This window comes from Melanotaenia boesemani, chromosome 19, assembly GCF_017639745.1.
Source record: "Melanotaenia boesemani isolate fMelBoe1 chromosome 19, fMelBoe1.pri, whole genome shotgun sequence".
Lineage (NCBI taxonomy): Eukaryota > Metazoa > Chordata > Actinopteri > Atheriniformes > Melanotaeniidae > Melanotaenia > Melanotaenia boesemani.
This window is the reverse complement of record NC_055700.1, coordinates 27,200,636-27,220,276: the sequence shown is the minus strand read 5'-3', so window position 1 is coordinate 27,220,276 and position 19,641 is coordinate 27,200,636. Positions and strand designations below refer to the sequence as shown.

At 39.4% G+C, this 19,641-nt stretch overlaps 1 protein-coding gene across 3 annotated transcripts in view; it reads left to right on the top strand.

Moving 5' to 3' along the window:
• LOC121629944 (WD repeat-containing protein 7) overlaps positions 1-18,605 on the top strand; it is a 165,461-nt gene extending 146,856 nt beyond the window's left edge. For all 3 annotated transcript variants that reach the window (XM_041969889.1, XM_041969890.1, XM_041969888.1), the window contains 2 exons: positions 15,054-15,158; positions 17,185-18,605. In XM_041969889.1, the coding sequence (XP_041825823.1) occupies positions 15,054-15,158; positions 17,185-17,388 (309 nt within the window). In that variant the 3' untranslated portion in view covers positions 17,389-18,605. The remainder of the gene's footprint in view (positions 1-15,053; positions 15,159-17,184) is intronic.
• Positions 18,606-19,641: the final 1,036 nt, after the last annotated feature.

Genomic DNA, 19,641 nt, shown 5'->3' with positions numbered 1-19,641 from the left:
GTTGTCGAAAGAACCAGATTCCCTGATGGTCTCAGAGTGATGAGTGCTCCCGGTTCTCATGCACAGCGTTGACAGTTCTGCTGCTGAAGTTCCATCTTGTGGCAGAAGCTCTTGCTAACATTTTTGCAACAGTCTGCTCAACCATGATAATGTGTTTGGATGAGCAGGTTAAAAAAAAAAAAACTGGCAATACCACCCAGATCAGAAAAAACAGATAAACAGTGTGTAGCATTTGCGCTAATTAACATTTAATAAATAATAGACACACGGAAACTGTGTGTTAGATTTCCAGTGTAATGGAAAGCAAAAATCTGTGTGTTTTTATTAAATCTGCTTCTTTTTGATTTATTGATTTCTTCATACTTTGAAGTTTGGGTTAATGACTTGTCTTTGTTTTTTTTTGTTTTTTTAATAAAATTTAATTTATGCTGTCAAAACAGGATGGATTTCACTGGAAATACCTTAAATTGTAATGATCAGATGATGTAATTCAGGACAAAAGAATTTGCAAGACCAATGTATGCTCACTGGCCACTTGTTTGATACAACTATCTATTCAGCCAATCACATGGCAGCATCTTAATACATTTAGTCATGAAGACGTGGTCAAGACCACACCGGGTGCCTCCTGTCAGCTAAGAACAGGAAACTGAGGCTACAATTCACACACACTCACCAACACTGGACAATAGAAGATGGAGAAACGTTGCTGGTCAGATGAGTCTCCATTTCAGCTCCACATTCAGATGCTAGACTCAGAATTTAAAAACATGATCATCCTGCATTGGATCAACATTTCAGGTCTCTGGTGTAATGGTGTGGGGGAGGTTTTCTTGGCTCACTTCGGTTCCCTTAGTACCAACGTGGCCTGGTTTAACCAGCACAGCCTCCCTGAGTATTGTTGCTGACCATGTCCATCCCTTTATGACCACAGTGGAGCATCTTCTGATGCTACTTCCAGCAGGATAACGCACCATGTCACAAAGCTCACATCATCTCCACCTGCTTTCTAGAACATGACGATGAATTCAGTGATTTGCAACTGTGTGATGCTGTCATGCCAATATGGAGCAAAATGTCTGAGGAATGTGTCCAAGATTTCCAGCCAGCACCCTGAATGTTTCCAAAGAATTAAGACAGTTCTGATGGAGGAAGGGGAACGACACGGTACTAGCAAGGTGGAACTGATAAAGTGGCTAGTAAGTGTATAAATACACACCATTTATCATGAGAAAATAATACAACTGAACATGGGAATGGCATAGAAGGAGAACATTCATCAAGGATACCGAATTAAACTATTTCAAAATATCTGCAATTCATCTGATTTACTTTTAGGGCTTTTAATATCGTTAACCTGGTCAAATTTTAAAATGATTGAAAGTGCTTAAGAAAACATCAGTTGCATAGATCGATGCGTCAGACTGTTAGAAGTAGGGCACTCTAGTGTAAGTTTGACATAATTCATGTCCTGACAAACTAGCTCTAAGCAGAGAGGGGACATCTCTGGTCACAACTGCTTTTGTGAACATTACTGCTCACTGCATTTTAGACTCAAAGGAACTCGACTGAAATGTTTATTTTTATTTTTGGAAAAATTCACAGGACTATTTCTTTGTGATTGTTTTATAATATCAGTAAAGATCAGCTACGTTTATTCTCCAGACTCCCAAACGGATGATCGTTCATGAGACCGGTCCCAAGAGTAAGATGTTTCATGCCGATTCCATCTCCTTTTACGATCATTTAGTCCTGATCAAAAAATGCTAAATGGTGCAGAAACAACCCTTAATGGAACCATATGTCCATTAGCCACTGTGACAAGATTTATCCACAACTTCAAGTCATGAGCTTTATGTACTCGTAACAGATCAAACTAAATTAAACTTAGGCCAGCTTTCTCACTGGAAGTGGTATAAACACATCCACAGACCATCATCTGACATTTCTAGAAACTTTTAGCAGCTAAAACTTTAGGGAAACATAAGCTATTAACTTTTTAAAGACATCAAACTAAATCAGATTTCAACCTTTTTGTAACAGGGAAACAAAAACTTTTACTAAATATGATTGCATTGTATTTATGATTATATATGAAGTTATTTATACATGATGTGCTAATTCGAAGTCGTGTAACCACATTGGACTTTTAACAAGAAAGATGAATAGTTTGATATATTTCAGTAAGTTAGAAATAGGTGGGAAATATGAAGGAAAAGCCCAAAGAGGGGACAGTAAGCAAAGAGAAGAGGACGGAGATGAGGGTCAGTTTTTCTTCATAATCCATCTCAGTGTGGGTACGAGTGTGTGTGTCCAACCGTAGATTGCAAGTCCTGCATGACCATCTGCCACAGCTTTGATCAGCCTCCGTGAACAGCCCTTTGTCCACTGCATTACTCTGTCTGTGTGTGTGTGTGTGTGTGTGTGTCCAGCTGCTTGCTCTGCTTTTTTTTACCAGACTCAACCGAGGCTGCTAATTGAACACAAAGAAACAATCTCAAGGATCTTCCTCTGCATCTGTTTCTTTCTGGAACCACTGAAAGGTGTTGCTGCTTCTCTCCACGAACCAACCAGCATAACAAACTCAAACCTGGAGAATCTTTTTCCTGATTAAAGTTAGCTGTAAGCTTAATGTTGGGCAGCAGAGACGTTAATTAAATAGATCAGGGTTTTTAGTCCAGGAATTGATATCAGATTCATCACGATGTGGAGACAAAAATTAAAAAAAAAAATATCTCTGAATGATCTCACTGTTCAATTTAATCTTATTAACTACTAATTATTTAAAGTAAAGCACAACAGTAATATTTTACTGGATTGTAATGCTACTGACATCAGCACACACGTTAAAATCAATAAATCTTTGTTGTTTGGTAAATACTAACAATATTGTGTTATTTATTTAATATGGTCCACATTCAATTCCTCTGTAGGACTAATCACTTTTTTATGGTGGGGCCCAACTTTTCCAGTACAAAATGGTACGCAGGCCACTCAGATTTACTGTTTTGGTTTAATTGATTCCACTCTTGGTTTAATTTGTATTCAATGACTCAACCAAACCCACTTGTATTTTAACAGCTAAAACCTTGTGAAATATGTCATGATTACAAAAAAAATCTGAAAAATAAATGTCATGATACAATGAGATCATCACAAAGACATTTATACATCCCCTGGAAGTGAAACTGCACGTACAACAAACACGCCCAGTAGGATAAAAATTCATAGAACAAAATCAGACGCCTACAAAAACATATTTAAAAGCTCAAGTAAGGCTTATAAACACAAAATCTATTAAATATTCAACTAATATAACAGCAAATAAATGAAAAATAAATAAATGCAGGGACTTGAAAAAGATGGAAAATGCATTCAGTATGAAACTAGGGCTGTCAAATGATAAAAGTATTTATTCAGATTCATCAGAGCTTACAAATGAATTAATCTGATCAGCCTCTGTGATTAAATAAGTCATTAGTTGTTTGTTTTACATGTTTTTCTTCACTTTTTTACATTAGATGATCACTTTAGTTGGACTATTCAGTTCAATATTTAAATCTAGACCTATAAAAAGGTCTAATTTGTGCCCCCCTTCTCCGGGTCAGTGCTCCTGCCTGGCCCCCCATCAAAACTTCTCTAGACCCGCCCCTGCATAGCTGAAGTATAAACCCTGTCTACCACCAGCCAGCTACTGTGTTAGAGAAGGTCCAGCTAAAAACAATACTTTGGGATAAATATGTGCCGGTGTGAACCATGAACTGCTAGTTTCCTCCTCCTCAGCTGATCCAGAAAAACATACACAAGACAGAAAAGCCGATCAGCTGATCACTGACAGCGTCATGATTCCCGGAACAACATGAGAGGAAAGAGAGGAAGCATACGCTGCACAAACACTAAGACTACCAGAGAGACACTACGGCATACACATTTGTGCAAAACACAGGATAAGAATAAAAAATAAATAAATAAAAATGAGGGAAAAGTGCAGGTGTGGAACCTGCACGGTGATTGGCCGTGCAAAATTGCTCTGGCACCGGTTATACAGTGCTGACTAGGGCTGCAACGATTAGTCGACGTTGACAATAGTCGACAATAAAAACAGTCGACAACGAATTTAACCATCGACTTTTGCTGAGAGTTGCACATGGGCAAAAAAATCCACCAGGGGAAAAATATGGCGACCGACCACGGAACAAAACGGCGGCAGAGGACGTCAAAAGTCTGGGACAACTGCACGATAAACCTATAAAATAAATTAAATGCATGTGAGATTTGTGAAGCGGCCTTTGTTTACCACGGAAGTACGTCTGCAATGCTCGAACATTTAAAGAGGAGGAACGTTGGACTTACATAACCACCTCATGCAAGATTTCAAAGCTGAAAGTGAAATAAGATCCATTTAATAATTATGAGATACATAATCCGAGTAGTCGACTAGTCGTTTTAATAGTCATTAGTTGCAACCCTAGTGCTGACTTAGTCTCCGTTTGTCCGTGCGATGTCACCAAAGATGTGGACAGAGAAGTCCAGACAAAGCAGTCCGAATAGGAGGCAGCGTGACTCTATTGCTGTGAAAAGTATACTTAGTAGACTAAGTCAGAACTGCCTATATACAGGTGAAAATACAAAGCGTTTCACACAAAACTTAATTTATTTCAGCACTTAAAAGCATGCAAAGTGAGATATTTCAAGCATTTATTCATTATAATTTTGATAATTATGGTTTACAGCTTATGAAAACCCAAAAATCTAAATCTCAAGAAAATTAGAAAATTGCTTGAAATCAATAAAAAAAAATTATATTGAATACAGAAATGTTGACCATTTGAAGAGTCCATCTGAAGTGGCTAGACAAGAGGACTACGACATGTGAAGTCCAGGTCCAGGATCCGTCTGTGTGTGGTGGCTCTGGAAGCTCTAACTCAACCTCAGTCCACTGCTTGTGAAGCTACCCCACATTTCTGAACGGCCTTTTCCTGACCATCCTCTCCTTCTGCTTCATCCCTGCTGGTTGTTCCAGCTTTTCCTTCCACTCAACTTTTTATTGATGTGCTTTGATGCAGCACTTTGAGAGCATCCAGCTTCTTCTGGAGTCACCTGCTGAGGCTTTTTCTCCTTGTGGAGGGAGTCAGTGATGGTTTTCTGCACCACTGTCAGGTCAGCAACCTTCGCCATGATGGTAGATTCTACTGAAAGAGACTGAGACCATTTAAATGCTCAGGAGTCCTTTGCTGGTGTTTTGGATTAATTAATTGATGAGAGTGCGGGACTTAGAGGCTACAACACTGAACCTTTTCACACTATTCTAAGTTTCTGAGATTTGATTTTTGGATTTTCATAAGCTGTAAGCAGTAATCATCAAAATTCTAACAAATAAATGCTTCCAATAACAACAGAAAGAGTTGCTAGATTTGTCGCTAGGTGCTTTTTTGAAATAGTCACTAGATGGATCTGAAAACTTGCTAAATATAGCACCAAAGTAGTTAAATTAGCAACACTGATTTAGCCGAGCTCTGACGTGTGTCTCAGTTCAATCAGTGTACCTGAATTTGTGCACTGACAAAGGTTCCACATGTCATGTTATGTCTGGAATACATAATATATATATATATATATATATATATATATATATGTATATATATATACCATGGTCTGGGTGAATACTCGATTCTGATTGGCTGGAGGGTGTCAATTAAAAAGTGATAATAGACACCTAAAAAAGAAGTTCCGGTCAAATAGCCTTATTGTTGTAAATTATTGCACTGACTAAATGGTAGTTGGTAACCATGGCAACAGAAACTCAGACACCGGGTTGCAGACACGCCAGATCAGAGCAGCATTCAGGCTTATTTAACGATGTAGGAAACTATCTGTGGACTTTGACTGTTTGAAACAAAGTTTTACATCATCCTCTGGACACACACCAGCTGTAAGAGCAGCACCTGCCCTCTGAAATGTTTGTGTCACGTAACATGACTGCGGCCAACCGAGCTGCCGGTTCTGTGTTAAAGCCGGTTACCTTGGCAACGTGTCACAATGAAATAGTCCAGCCAGCCGCTTCTTGTGAAAAACTTACAATTTTACCGGCAAAAAGCAACATTAACGCATTAATAATTTATTTAATATTTTTTCTTCTTAATGGACCATGGTATAAGTGGGATAATGCCCTCCGAGGTAGCCAATGCCGCGTTGGACGGTTCACGCCTCTGCGTCGTCCAATAATTTATGATAATGGACACTTTGTTGGGCATTATCTCTTACACACACACACACACATATATATTTATATATATATATATATGTGTATAAATCTCTTACCTTTAAAATAAAGGCCTTTTTTTTTTTTTTTTTTTTTTTTTTTGGGTGGGGGGGAGGGGGGGGGGGGGTGACCTGCGGACATGTTCTTGTCCCTGGGGTGCCTAGCCTTGGTGTTGGGTTGGCATGGCCCACGGTGGTTTTGCCTGGGGCGGTCGGGCCCCGTTGGGTTCCTGGGTGGGGCTCTGCTGGGGGGAATGGGTGGCCCTTGGGCCTGTGGGGCACCTGCCCTCCGCAGCGCCCAGCGTCCGCTGGGCCTGCTAGCCATCGTTCTGGGCTGCCCGGTGCCCCTGCCCCGTCGTGCCGGGGGTTCTGGTCTGGAGGCCCCTCTGCTCTGGTCCGGGTGGGCTGCTGCTCTGTCGGCTTTGGCTGTCCCGGGCTTGGTGCTCTGTGGACCTGCTTGGCCTTTGGGACCTCGGGCTCCCCCCGTCCCCCGCTGATGCTTCGGGGTGCGGCGTGATCGCGGCCCCCTTGCGGGTACACATTTCCTCCTTGTTGCATGGCCACACATGCATGTTAACACGTGCACGCTCACAAATGTGCTCGTCTCTCCATCCGCTTCTCACTAGATGTAGCTGATGTTTGTGTGTTGGTACGTTTGTCTGCAGGTACGTTTGATGACTATTGTAATTTTTTATATCATCGTCATCATCCTATTTTTCTTTGGGTATCATGTAGTACTGTGGTAGTTTATATTGTTGCTTTTTTTTTTTGTGATATGTTCTGGGCAGCATAGACAACTGTTATTTCCACATTTTAATCCTGTCCTTTTCTTCCTTTTTTTTTTTTTTTTTTTTTTTTTTTTTTTTTTTTTTTCTTTCTCTCTTCCTCTATCTACCTGTCAGGTTCGGCACTGACATATAAAGACTAAAGAAAATAAGATTACAATAAAAATAATAAAAATATCAAGGGCAGCCATGTATATAACATGTCTCCCTTGGTAGAGCAAATCTGTCAAGCAAACTATGGCACACAGACCACCGTTCTGTATGTTAGGACGCTGGACAGGACAGGTAAAAAAAAAAAAAAAAAAAAAAAAGGCCTACAGCTATATAAAGAAAATGCAGTAAGTTTTGGTTTACTAACACTACATCAGGGGTCTCCAACCTGCAACTCTGGCGCTGCAAGTGTCTCTCTGGATCTTCCACAATGCCTCTAAATACGTGGCTAAAATATTTTTTTAAATCTATCTTTCTTGTCATTAGGTTGGAAACCATGGACTTTTTTTTCTTTCTTTTACATCATTTTCCACAAATATCTGCATTCCTTAGCAGAAAGTCTGTCTATCCTCTTTTTTTTTTGTTGTAAAGGTTTTATGTTTTTCTTTATTTTAAACCCTTAAAAATGAAGATAAAAATGTGGTTCTTCAAAAATAACAAACATCCTATGGTGGCTCTTCATTAAAAATATATATTAAGTTGCCTTTTTGAAAAGTCTCGTAACATTTGTGTCTCTGAAGGAGTTTTATTTAGCTGGCTGAGGGAAAAAAGGCTCTTTGGATTGGAAAGGTTGCAGACCCCTGCACTAAACACATAAACAGGTTTAGCAGCAATTTTCAGATAAAATATTTCTTCGTATATATATTTATAAAATCAAATATTTATGAGAAAGAAGGATGAAATGTTCAGGATTTACTAACTAAAAGGTAAAAAGTCAGCAGGATGAATTTAAAGCTGTGAAGCTGCTTCCTTCTAAACACAGAAGGAACAATATGTGATGAATATCAGCATCAGGTGAACAGACAGAAAGCAGGATGAGAATCTCACAGCTTCTAGATGGTGAGGAGAGAGAAATATTCACAATATGCACAATAACTTCCATCCATGCACCTTCATTCTGACCTATAATTTCTCTAAACTTTAATTTTCAGCCTCTGCTACCGGGAGTTAAGGGTTAACATCTCGTTCCAGGTGTAGCGTCAGGTCTGTAGATGTAACTATAAACATGTGTGGTATCCACAGAAAGTCCAGAATCTCAGCTACCAGCTCAGTAAAACCATTTCTATCACCAACAATCACAGTTAAGACAACAAATTATTTAAAAAGCAGCTACACAAAGTCAGAAAAATATGTAAACACAAATTATGTCTCCCCGTGTCCACCCCACAGCATGAACACGAACAAACGACTCCTCTACTGAAAGCTCACATCTCACAGATTCCACAGCTGGAAGTTTCATGTCGCTACGACCAAGAATCACCGAACCTGAGGCAGAAGAAGACCCGATTTATGCTTTATGTTTGTAAAAGTCAGAAAGCATGTCTTACCTTTACTGTCTTGCATAAATTAAAACCGTATTTATTAAAAAAATAATAATAAAAAAGTTTCCCGTCCAAAAATCACAATGTTCTGTCCATCTGCATGTATTTTAACAAAGAGAAACGTCGGTTCTTTTTTTCTTCTTCCTGTTCCAGACAGAAAACATCTCTTTTTTTTAATAAACCCACTCTCTCCCGATCACGTCAGATGCACCGCTGCAGCAGGGAAGAGAGACATGGACGCCATGTTTGTGTCATCAAAGCCAGCGGCCAGCAAGAAAAAATAAAAAATTAATGCGCGATTAAAAAAAATTAACGGCGTTAATTAAGCGTTGCGTTAACGCACGATTAATGCGTTAATGTGCCCAGCACTAATATATAATATATATATATATATACATATATATATATATATATATACATATATATGTATATATATATATATGTGTATATATATATATATATATATATATATACATATATATGTATATATATATATGTGTATATATATATATATATATATATATATATATATATATATATATATATATATATATATATATGTATATTTATATTATATATAAAAACACCTTTTTAATTTTTTTTTTACTGTGTAGTGAAACCAACTTGTGAATGAATGAATAAATGACTGACCACATATCCTTCTCAGGGTACAATATTCATAATTTTTATGAAGAAGCTCAAGAGAATGCAGACAAAATTCATTTGGTTATGAAAACGCATCTAAATACAAAATCCTTTATAGAATCATGGGTTTTATCTTCTGGGAGTCAGTCACTCAGAAAGACCCAAATAGCTATTTTTTTATGTTTAGTAGCATTAGTAGATCCAGACTCTGACCTGCATTCTGACATCATCTAGTCCAGTTTCCACCCATATGACTTCTTTCTTCTTTGACTAAATGCACTGAAGAAATCAACAGACAGTATTTGACTCTGCTTCATATGGTCAGTGAGTTTTAAAGCAAATACTGCATAATTACCTCTTTTTTGCCACTTCATTGAATGTATGGGGCGAGGTTTAAGAACTCTCAATCTTAGGGCAGATAAATAGAACAAAAATAATACACTTGTTGGGATTATGCATTGATGGAGAGTATTTCCTAACCTTCTATCATAACCTTAACCATCATAGCAAAATACCAACTCCTAAAGCTTTCCCTAAACCAAACAATAACCTTATTTTAGCCCAGGACCTACAACCAAGTCTTCATCCTTAAAAGGAAAAAAAAATCACTTTGGATCTGTTGGGATCACAATTTGGTTTCTATAGTTACAGAAAATCCCCACAAGTTGATTTGCATGATATATAAACGCACACAGACACACACGGTCCAGTCCTCAGGGGTCAGGTGTATTGCAGTACAGAGCGCTGTAAATGGTTTCAATGTGCTTCACTGCTCTCTGATAGGCTGATTGATTTGGTAGGCAGTCCACTGTGGAACAAACACACTCTCTGATCATACTATATATGAAAGCATCAATATTTAATGCACGTTCAACAGTTATACTCTGTGGTCTGTTTCTCCCTGCAGGACGTGGAGGTTTTCTCTCACATTTTTGCTACGATGACCTCAAGAAAGCAAGACAATACTCAGGCATCGTTAAAATGGCCATGAAGTTGTTTTTAGTATAATGGATCGTAGGAATTTATTAATCTTTTTTTTTTTTTTTAAACCATTTCCATTCATTTTTGAAAGGCACATAAACTGTGACGGAACACACGTCTATACAATGAAAATTAGGGAAAGCAAAACAAGTCTAACTCAGTTTTCTCATCTTCAAATATTCATTTGTGGAATAATTAATTTACGTACACACCTGAGGAGAGCCACAGTAAGTTTGATGAGAAAGAAACAAAGTTATTGACTAAAGTAAAAAGGAGGATATCGCCTCTTTTTTTTTTTTACCGTTTGAGTCTATTTGCACAAATGCATGAAAAAGTACTTTGACTCCAGCTTTGAGCACTTTAGTTTTGTCTGATTTAGGTCAAGCTAATAATGTTACATGTATTATTAAAAGTCCAGTTTTATTGCAAAAAACACAATAATTAGCTATTTTTTTAGTGTGATAAATGTGGTGAATGTACCAAAGTTTACCTGCAGCTTTGGCTTTAGAACAGTTACCGTTACATGAATAAGAATGTGAAGCCTTTGGATCTACCTGGATTTCTGAATAACTTGGTCATAAAATGTGACCTGATCCTTATCTAAGTCACAATAACAAACACCATCTTCTTAATACCACACAAACAAAAATATTCTGCAAATATTAATCTGTTATCTTTTAATTTAGCTAGCCTCCATCTGTGTTCAGTGATACATTTTTTATTAATGCTGAAGCTGTGTTTTCTCTTAATTTCATTCATTCATTCATTCATTTTCTGAACCGCTTAGTCCATTAAGGGTTGCAGAGAAGCTGGAGCCTTTCCCAGCATTAACAGGTGAGAGGCAGGTCACCAGGCCATCGCAGAGTTCTCTTAATTTACTTTAATTTAATTTATTTTCCACATTAATGGACACAGCTTTTGTAACTTATCTGTCAGCGATCCCAGGTATATTCACACTTCTTCTCAACTTAGAAATAATGCAGTTATTAAGAGGCTAAACATCTTTAGCATATTTGATATTTTAGTGTAATTGTACCAGGGCATTGCTAGGATCCCCCCCCCCCCACACACACACACTCACTTACACACTGCCCTGTGCCACTGCCGCATTCCTACCAAAAAATACTAAGTGAGATATTAATGAGTGTAAGAACATATTTAACAAACAGAACACTTTCAACATGGCAGCAAAAGCATAAATGCCACAACAAACGATGGCAGGTCAGCACGTTCTTCATACACACTCCACAGTAATGGTTATTACCTGGTTTTTAGGGTGATAGTTTAACTCATTCTGAACAGTTTGTTAAATTTTTGAGCATTAAAGCGTACTGCCTATCTTTCAATTCCACAAAGTGGTCGATCACTTGACTGTGACTCAGCTTTAAAGTCAGTTCTTAAAGTTTGGATCGTCATCTGCTTCAGTTCAGCTTTGGTTTGAAGTGACTGGGTCACTTGGTTTAGAAGCTATTGGACTTTTTTTTCTCTTAAGAAATTATTAAAATCTCATTTAAAATTTGAAGCAGTTCAAAAGATTTGGCACCCTGTACGAAAACAAAAAATATGTGTTATGTTTCGCTGTTGATGTCAGAAGTCCACTTTTCTTTAGTATGAAAATATTGTTTTATGTCCTTTATGAGAATTTGTTGATGGTCCCTTAACGAGACGCTGGTCACTCCGGTCCAAATAAAACTGATTTCACCGCAGTCTTACCTCCCTCTTTCTCATCTCTCCTTGCTGCTTCCCTGTCCCTGTTTTGGGTGAAGATTTTCCTGATATCCATCTACAGAAGTCAGGCAATGATGTGTTTCAGTTAGTATGAGGCCATTTGGTTTCATTTATAAAAATAATATAAAACTGACTGTTTTTGTGGCGTTACGAGACCTCAAACTGTGCTGTGCTCACCGCTGCGTGACGTGTGTGTGGTTCACCTTTTGAGTTGAAATATATATCTTCTCCCGTCTAAATGATCTGAATTAATGTATGATAAATATTTATAATGGTAGCATTTATACTGGGGCACTGGCCCAGTAAATGGGGTCTGGTGATGCCTCAGAGCTGTACCATCTTCTGTCAAATAGTGTAGCTATTTTCACTCAGTGGCCTCTGTATTTGAATTTCTGCTGATTGTTTGCAAACTGAGTTGACTCTCCTGGAGATCTGGGAGTTCCCTGAAAAGAAAATGATAGAGGAGCAAGAATTACTAAGCTGAAAGTCTGACAAACCAAATGAGAGATGGAAGAATGTGTAAAAAGCTGGAGAGAAAACAAAAGAATTCAACTCTCAGTCCAACTCTGCCGGAATCTAATAAGATTTCCCCCAATAGAAGAAGAGAGAGAATGAATGAAAAATATGAGATTTTCATTTCATTGTGATGTTATTATTTTTCTCAGCTTTAATCACCACAGACGGGTTATTATTTCAGGGTCTGAGTGCCCATGGCGACGGCTCTTAATCTCATCTGGAGGTAAGAGTTTGTAATCCCAGTCGCAGGCAGAGGCCGGGTGAGGATTTCTCAGAGTGCGATTATTGCGTTACACACCCTGCATCTGGTGGGACAGTTTATTGCGTTACGTGCAGCTCAGCAGCGATATATTTTGTCCCCTGAGTTCTGGAGGTGACTGGCAGCATCTGTTGGACCAGAAGCTGCCAGTCTTCTGATGGAATTATCTCATCTCAACCAAATACTTACTGTCAAGGAAAATCTAGTTGAAGGGACGACTTCTTCTAAGACAGCTCAATGAAATTTAGACAAGAACCAAATTTGTTTTTCATTTGGATGCTGTCACAGAAAACAGTTTATTGAAGTGAGTTTGAACCTCCAGCTGCGTCTACAGTTTGTAGACAGCACCAAGAGAAATCATCAGGTATGCTGCTATCATTTTGGTTTTCTTGACGTATGAGAACCCATCTGTTTATTCCTTTCTTTAGAAAAAAACACCTTAGTAACACTACTTTACAGTTCATATAATGGTAGAATATCACCACTAAAAATGACCCCATGTGTTATTTGTTGATTCACGTAAAAATGATGTATTATGTTCAAAGCATTAGCACTGGAACACATTTGTAATTTGCAATATCCATTAAAGCAGTAGTGCACCGTAAAATATGTTTTTTGAGCTGTAAACAACATAGTGTTACTTAATTGTGATGAAAACCACCTATACTGTTGATAAAATTTGTTATTTTTTAATTTCTTTAAAAAATGGGATTTTGTGGGCCAAAATATGTCATAACGCCCCCTACAGGGTAAAACCAGGTTTTGTTTTTCATGATGTAGAACTGTTCTGGTGCTTCTCTACAAGAAAATTTTTAGTTTCAGACTTCTATTCTTTCACAAGGTTTCTGATGAAATATTCCTGCTTTAGTGACAGATTTGTACTTTTGTGGGGTGTAAAACCAACACCAGACTTTATTCTTTACCTGCTGATCCTCATCTGGCAACAGACAGCAACTCAAATCGTAGCAGCAGCAACTTCCAGCAGCTGCCACAACCTGCTGCGAGTCTCACAGCTTTCCAGAGCTGCTGGAGCTGCTGGCAGACCAGCTAACAGCGCTGAGCTAACGGCTCAGACTGATACGCTTCAGGACCACCTGGTTCATGTGTAGCTGAGGAGATTCAAGAAGGGAAAAGTCTTCCATTTCAAAGACGCTCTGTGGTGTAGCTGCTTTGTGAATCTCGCTTTCCATCCTGCCAGTGAGCTGAGCTGCTGTCTGTCAATCATTTCTGCCGGTGTGTCCTGACCCGCCCACTCTCCGCCCCCTGATCACCCCACACCTCCCACCTCAACCCTTGCAGTTTCAAGCATTTTTCAAAATTTGACACTGGGAGGAGTTACGCTGAAATCAGGAGATGTAGTTACACTTTAAGGTGATGGGGTGTGCACAAAGAATGTATTTTAGCCTGATCACATGATCGTTTTGAACTTGTAATCGAGTTGTTTTTCATTCTAACCCTCACTAAGTGCTGATATTTCATAAATATAACCAAGAATTGACTAAGTATTTTAGTAAAGTCAAATTAAGTCAAATAATTGAATGTAAACCAGACAGTTTTTTTTTTTTTTTTAAACTCCTCATGTCCAGCATCATAGCAAGCAGAATTTCTTAGTAGGTTTCTTAAAAAAAGGAGAATAGTGAAGGCAACATCCCTTCAGTCCAATCTAACACCAGATAACCAACTGCTACACCTGTACAGATATACATATGAGTATTTCCTGTATATTTCCTACAGGTTTTACAGGCAAAAAAACAAAACTGACAATCATCAGGACCTACTAAAATAAATAAATAACAAAAACAAACAAACAACTTGCATGAATTACGACAACCAAAGTACAAGAAACGCACAAAAAAACCTAAACAAAAGTAGCTCTTAGTGTATAAACCCACTGGACAAGTCAGTGCAGAGTGATCAGAGATGAGTGCGATCGTGTGAATGCAGCCACACTTGTACGCAGACTAGGGCCCCAGTGTTCCAGCCCAGAGACCCGGGCGATCAGCAGCAATCCCGGATCACGAACCCATGTCACCCCACCACAAAGATGACCCTGAACCCACCCAGAGGGTGGCAGAGGAAGGCCCCAGCCAGAGCCCCCCACGGTCATGGGGCACAGGTCCCGGTGGGCCCAGATGGGCAGCCGCCGACCCTGTACCAGCCATCCAGGGCTGCCAGGGGGCAGGGCTTAGGGCCCCAAGAGCTGGAAGCTCTTCTTTTTCCACTTCAGTCTTTTTCCTCTTCACCTCATTAACTGACCTGTTTTTCACAGATTTTGGTCCAACATTTGTTTCTTTGGGTGAGTTTCATTTGTATTAAAACTACCCTCCACCTGTCTTTCTTTCGTAGAACATCCACGGTCACAAAGGTCCGATCACAGCCGTGTCATTCGCCCCTGATGGCCGTTACCTAGCAACCTACTCCAACGCTGACAGCCACATCTCCTTCTGGCAGGTAAGACGGACACATTCTGAGCAAATCAGCTTCTGACTTTTAATTTCAGGCTTTTTTTTATTAGCAGAACATAGTTTAGACATCAGTTTTAATCAAGATGCACTATCAACTTTCTGCATACTTGAAAATGGTGCATTATTTATTTTAATAAATGTTGTTTCAGTGTATTTCTTCAATTTATTGAACATCAAATATATAACAATTAATCTAAGACAGTTTCCACATAAACAACGAGATGAACAATCACATGAGTAATTGATAAACACACACCCCTCGACACACACTTCTTATCTCTTCCCAGAACTGTTACTTTGAATGAAAGGTCTTTACGACCTCTGACTTGGCTGTCTGTGGACACACACACACACACACACATATACTAATGGCATTACTGTAAGCATAAACCACTGCTGGTGCGCCGGCAAGACGGCTGCTGTGGTAATTAGCTGGCAGACGCTTTGACTGCATGTGTGTGTGTGCACGCTCTTGCGTGCATGCGTGTGTGCATGTGTGTGTGTGAGGAAACGATAGAGTTTCAACTCACTGTTCTGTTTTCCCCCCCCTACACACAGACATGCAAACACACTCAGACAAAGGAAGCTGTGTCCAGTTTCAGACTCTTGTCCTTCCCATGTTGTCAGAGGCCCTGTGGGTTAAAATGCAGGTTTCTGTGGGAGCTTCATTGGATGACCACAGGTGTCAGTCTTTCTGGGTCCCAGATGTTTCCCTCTTTACCAATTCTATTGGATCCCACATTTAAAATGTGGATATATCATGCAGAGCAGCTGGTCGAAGCAAGACTTCGGCTTCTCAAAATTCAGACTTGAATTACACTGTTAGCTACACTTGAAATAATACCAAACACGCTAACCCACCACTGGTGGCGACTGAACAATACTGGAAAAATATATGGGAGAAGGGGGCATCATATAATAGTGAAGCAGAGTGGTTAAAAGAACGAAGAGTGGACCACAGCTCCCTCCCTGAACAAAGTCTAGTAACAATCATGGTTGCAGACATCCAATAAAGACTCTCAGGTATGAACAACTGGTCACCACCTGGCCCAGACATGATCCATGCCTACTGGTTAAAGACGCTAACACAACTGGGGGTCAAGATGGGACCCATTCTGAATAGCTGACCAAGGGATAGACAGTCCTGATACTGAAAGGGAACAATCCCATCCAACTATCAGCCGATAACCTGTCTCTCCACAACATCGAAGCTCCTGTCAGGCATCATAGCAGCTAAGATAAGTGGGCACATGGCTCAATACATGACAGATAGAAAGGCTTTGGTAAAGGTACCAGAGGAGCAAAACACCAGCTCCTGGTTAATAGAACTTTTGCCAGATAATGCAAAACCAGAAAGACCCACCTGTGCTCTGCCTGGATCGATTACCAGAAAGCCTATGACTCAATGCCACCTTCATGGATCCTGGAATGCCTGAAGCTGTACAAGATCAGCAACACTCTTAAGCTTTTGTTTCAAACGTAATGAAGCTGTGGTAGACCACCCTTGAGGCCAACTTGAGGCCAGGAAATGCTCTGTCCCCACTGCTGTTCTGCATAGGCCTGAACCCCCTCAGCCAATTAATCAACAAGACCAGCTAGGGCTACCGACTCAGGAATGGGGCCACCATCACCTCCTCTACATGGATGACATCCGTGTGAGCGAGATATTGGCTCACTGATCCACACCACCAGGATCTACAGGAGGGACATTGGTATGTCATTAAGACTGGAAAAATGTGGCCGAATGGTAACCAAGAGAGGATAGTTAGTCCATACAGAGGGCATTGCACTCCCGGAGGGCAGAATAGCAGATGCTGAGGAGAGTCATTAGATTCACTGATGTTTAATGAAGCTTCCTCATGCATGCAAATACTAGAAAAAAAGCCTTTTAATAGGTGTCCACTGTAGTGGAGATGATGTATCAAAGGGTTAACATTTCTTTTAACTCTTACAGGATAAAAACAGGGATTTATTAGACAAGGAGTTGAATGTATTTTGTTGGTCCTCCTCAGATGAACACCAGTCTGCTGGGCAGCATCGGGATGCTGAATTCGGCTCCTCAGCTCCGCTGCATCAAGACCTACCAAGTACCTCCGGTCCAGCCGGCATCGCCTGGGTCCCAAAACCACCTGAAGCTGGCCCGTCTCATCTGGACCTCCAATCGCAACGTCATCCTGATGGCCCACGACGGCAAGGAGCATCGCTTCATGGTCTAAACTCGGTCCGCATCTTCAGCTGAGCCCTGATCTTGTTCTTGTGTCTGTTCTGCAGCTGGGTCCACCTGCTGGGTACATGAATTATTGGCTAGTTGTTGGTCTGGGTGGTTTTCATTCAAAGTGAAATTGTGAAACAGAAAAGTAGAAACCCAGCTCAGGTCCAGGTTTAGTTTTATCTCCTACAGTGAAAAGTGTGAGTAAATTTGCTTTGTATATATTTAGAAACTGTTAGGAACCTGTTTACATCTTGATTTGTGTTTGTTTTTTTTAATCATTTAAACATCATCATTCCTATTTATTTCCTGATTTTGTTGGATGTCACACATCTCTGCTGTTTAATTCATTTTGACTTCTCATGTAGTTTTTAGTTGATTTTTGTTCTGACTTTGAGCATCTTACCATTAAATGTTTTCAGTGTCATGGAGGATTTGGTTCATTTACTTAACAGAGACCAAGGAGGAAAAACCTCATATGTTCTTCTGTTTCCATCTCTGGACTGGATCAGTTTCTCCTCATGGAGCTGGTGAAGTCCGTGTGGTGTTCCCCAACCTCTGTAGGACCAGGACATGCTTTTCACATTTCAAACTGCTTAAATGTGTGTGTTTGCTCTCACTTTTCTGACACCTCTAAAGCTTTTCCCTCCACTCCAAGCTCCACGCGGATATATGTGTGCGTATGTATTTGCACCCAAGTGTATTTTCACCGTTAAACACACATTCTCACTTGAAATGTTCATCCTAAAAGCAGAATCCTTCACAGCTAAAAAAAGAAGCCTCACCTCAGGACACAGATGGACCTCCATCCGTTCGATTGGGCACATTTTAAATGATTGAACTAAATTGGAAAATTAAATTGGGTCCACTGGCACCAGTCACTACTACAGTTTTTGGAGCTACAAAGGAATGTAAACAAAGGACCGTTTCATTCATTCAACCAGATTCACTGATTTAATTTGAATATTTTTGAATTTGGTCATTTTTTCCTCCTTGTACTCTTAACTTTAACAAACTTTTACACCATCATGTTATATTTATTTCATTAACTGTACATATCCAGTCTAAGTATCATCAGAGCTTCTGCATGATGTTTACTGTCTGCTGTTTCGTGTATGTACTTTGGTTTGTGCTACATCTGTCTGGCACTGACAAGTTCCTCCATCTGACTCAATTTCCAGTCCATTTAAGATCACGTTTTGCATTTTTCTTTGGTTTTACGGCCAAAAAAAAAAAAAAAAAAAAAAAAAAGCCAAAGTTATCAAGGATTTGTTTAAAGTATATAAATACATATGTATGTGTGTTTATATATATATATATATATATATATATATATATATATATATATATATATAAAGTCTTATAAAATTTCTTAAAAGCTGCTTTAATTCTGTGTTTATAAGGCAGGAATCAGCCTCCAAAACTGGACCTTCCTACTTTAAAATGTCAACCTTTTAGTGTTCAGAGTTTTATGTAGAAAGATATTCAGAAGTTTATAAACTATACAGATATGATGTTTATAGAGTGATAGTTTAAGGTTTTTGTGAGATGTTTGAGGAGTTTTGGTTTTAAGCATCCTTCTCTTTTCCCGTCTTTTCCCCTCCGTCTTCTGTCAGTTTCATTAGTGCTGTCAGAAAGCTTCTAACACCGTTACACACCTGTAAACCCGAGCGTGTCAAAGCTTTTCACAAGTTCTGCTGCTACTCAGAAAATATGAAATAAGTAAAAAAAAAAAAAAAAGTCCTCCATCTGGTCCGAGGGATTTCTGAAACCACTCAGAGAAGCACGTCAAGTCCGGCGCACCCTGACAGCTCTGAGATCTTAATCCTTCGTCTTCTCCGGCACTCTTAACAGTTTGAGGAAATCTGTTTTTGGCAGCCTCTTGGGGGAGGAAGGGTGAGAAAAAAAGAAGAAGAGAGGAAAAAGCCGAGAGAAAAAGCTGAAGAGTGAGTAACTAGTGAGGAGGATCGGGTCATCCGAGCAGAAAAAGAAGGGTCTGTGGTGAAGGAAGTGAATCTTCTGTGGATCTGTTTCTCCAGCAGAACACATATTTACAGAAAAATGCAGAACTTTTTCTTTTTTTTTTTTTTAATTTTTAAACGTTTATTTTAGGATCTTCTTTTTCCTTTTCCATCCTCCTCCTCTGAAACATAAGATCATTACTCAGCTTTTCCTCTGCTGTGTTAGTTTTCAAGCATAAACACACTTCACACTACATGTTGTAGTTTTAATCGTTTACAGTGACCGTCTAGATATTTAA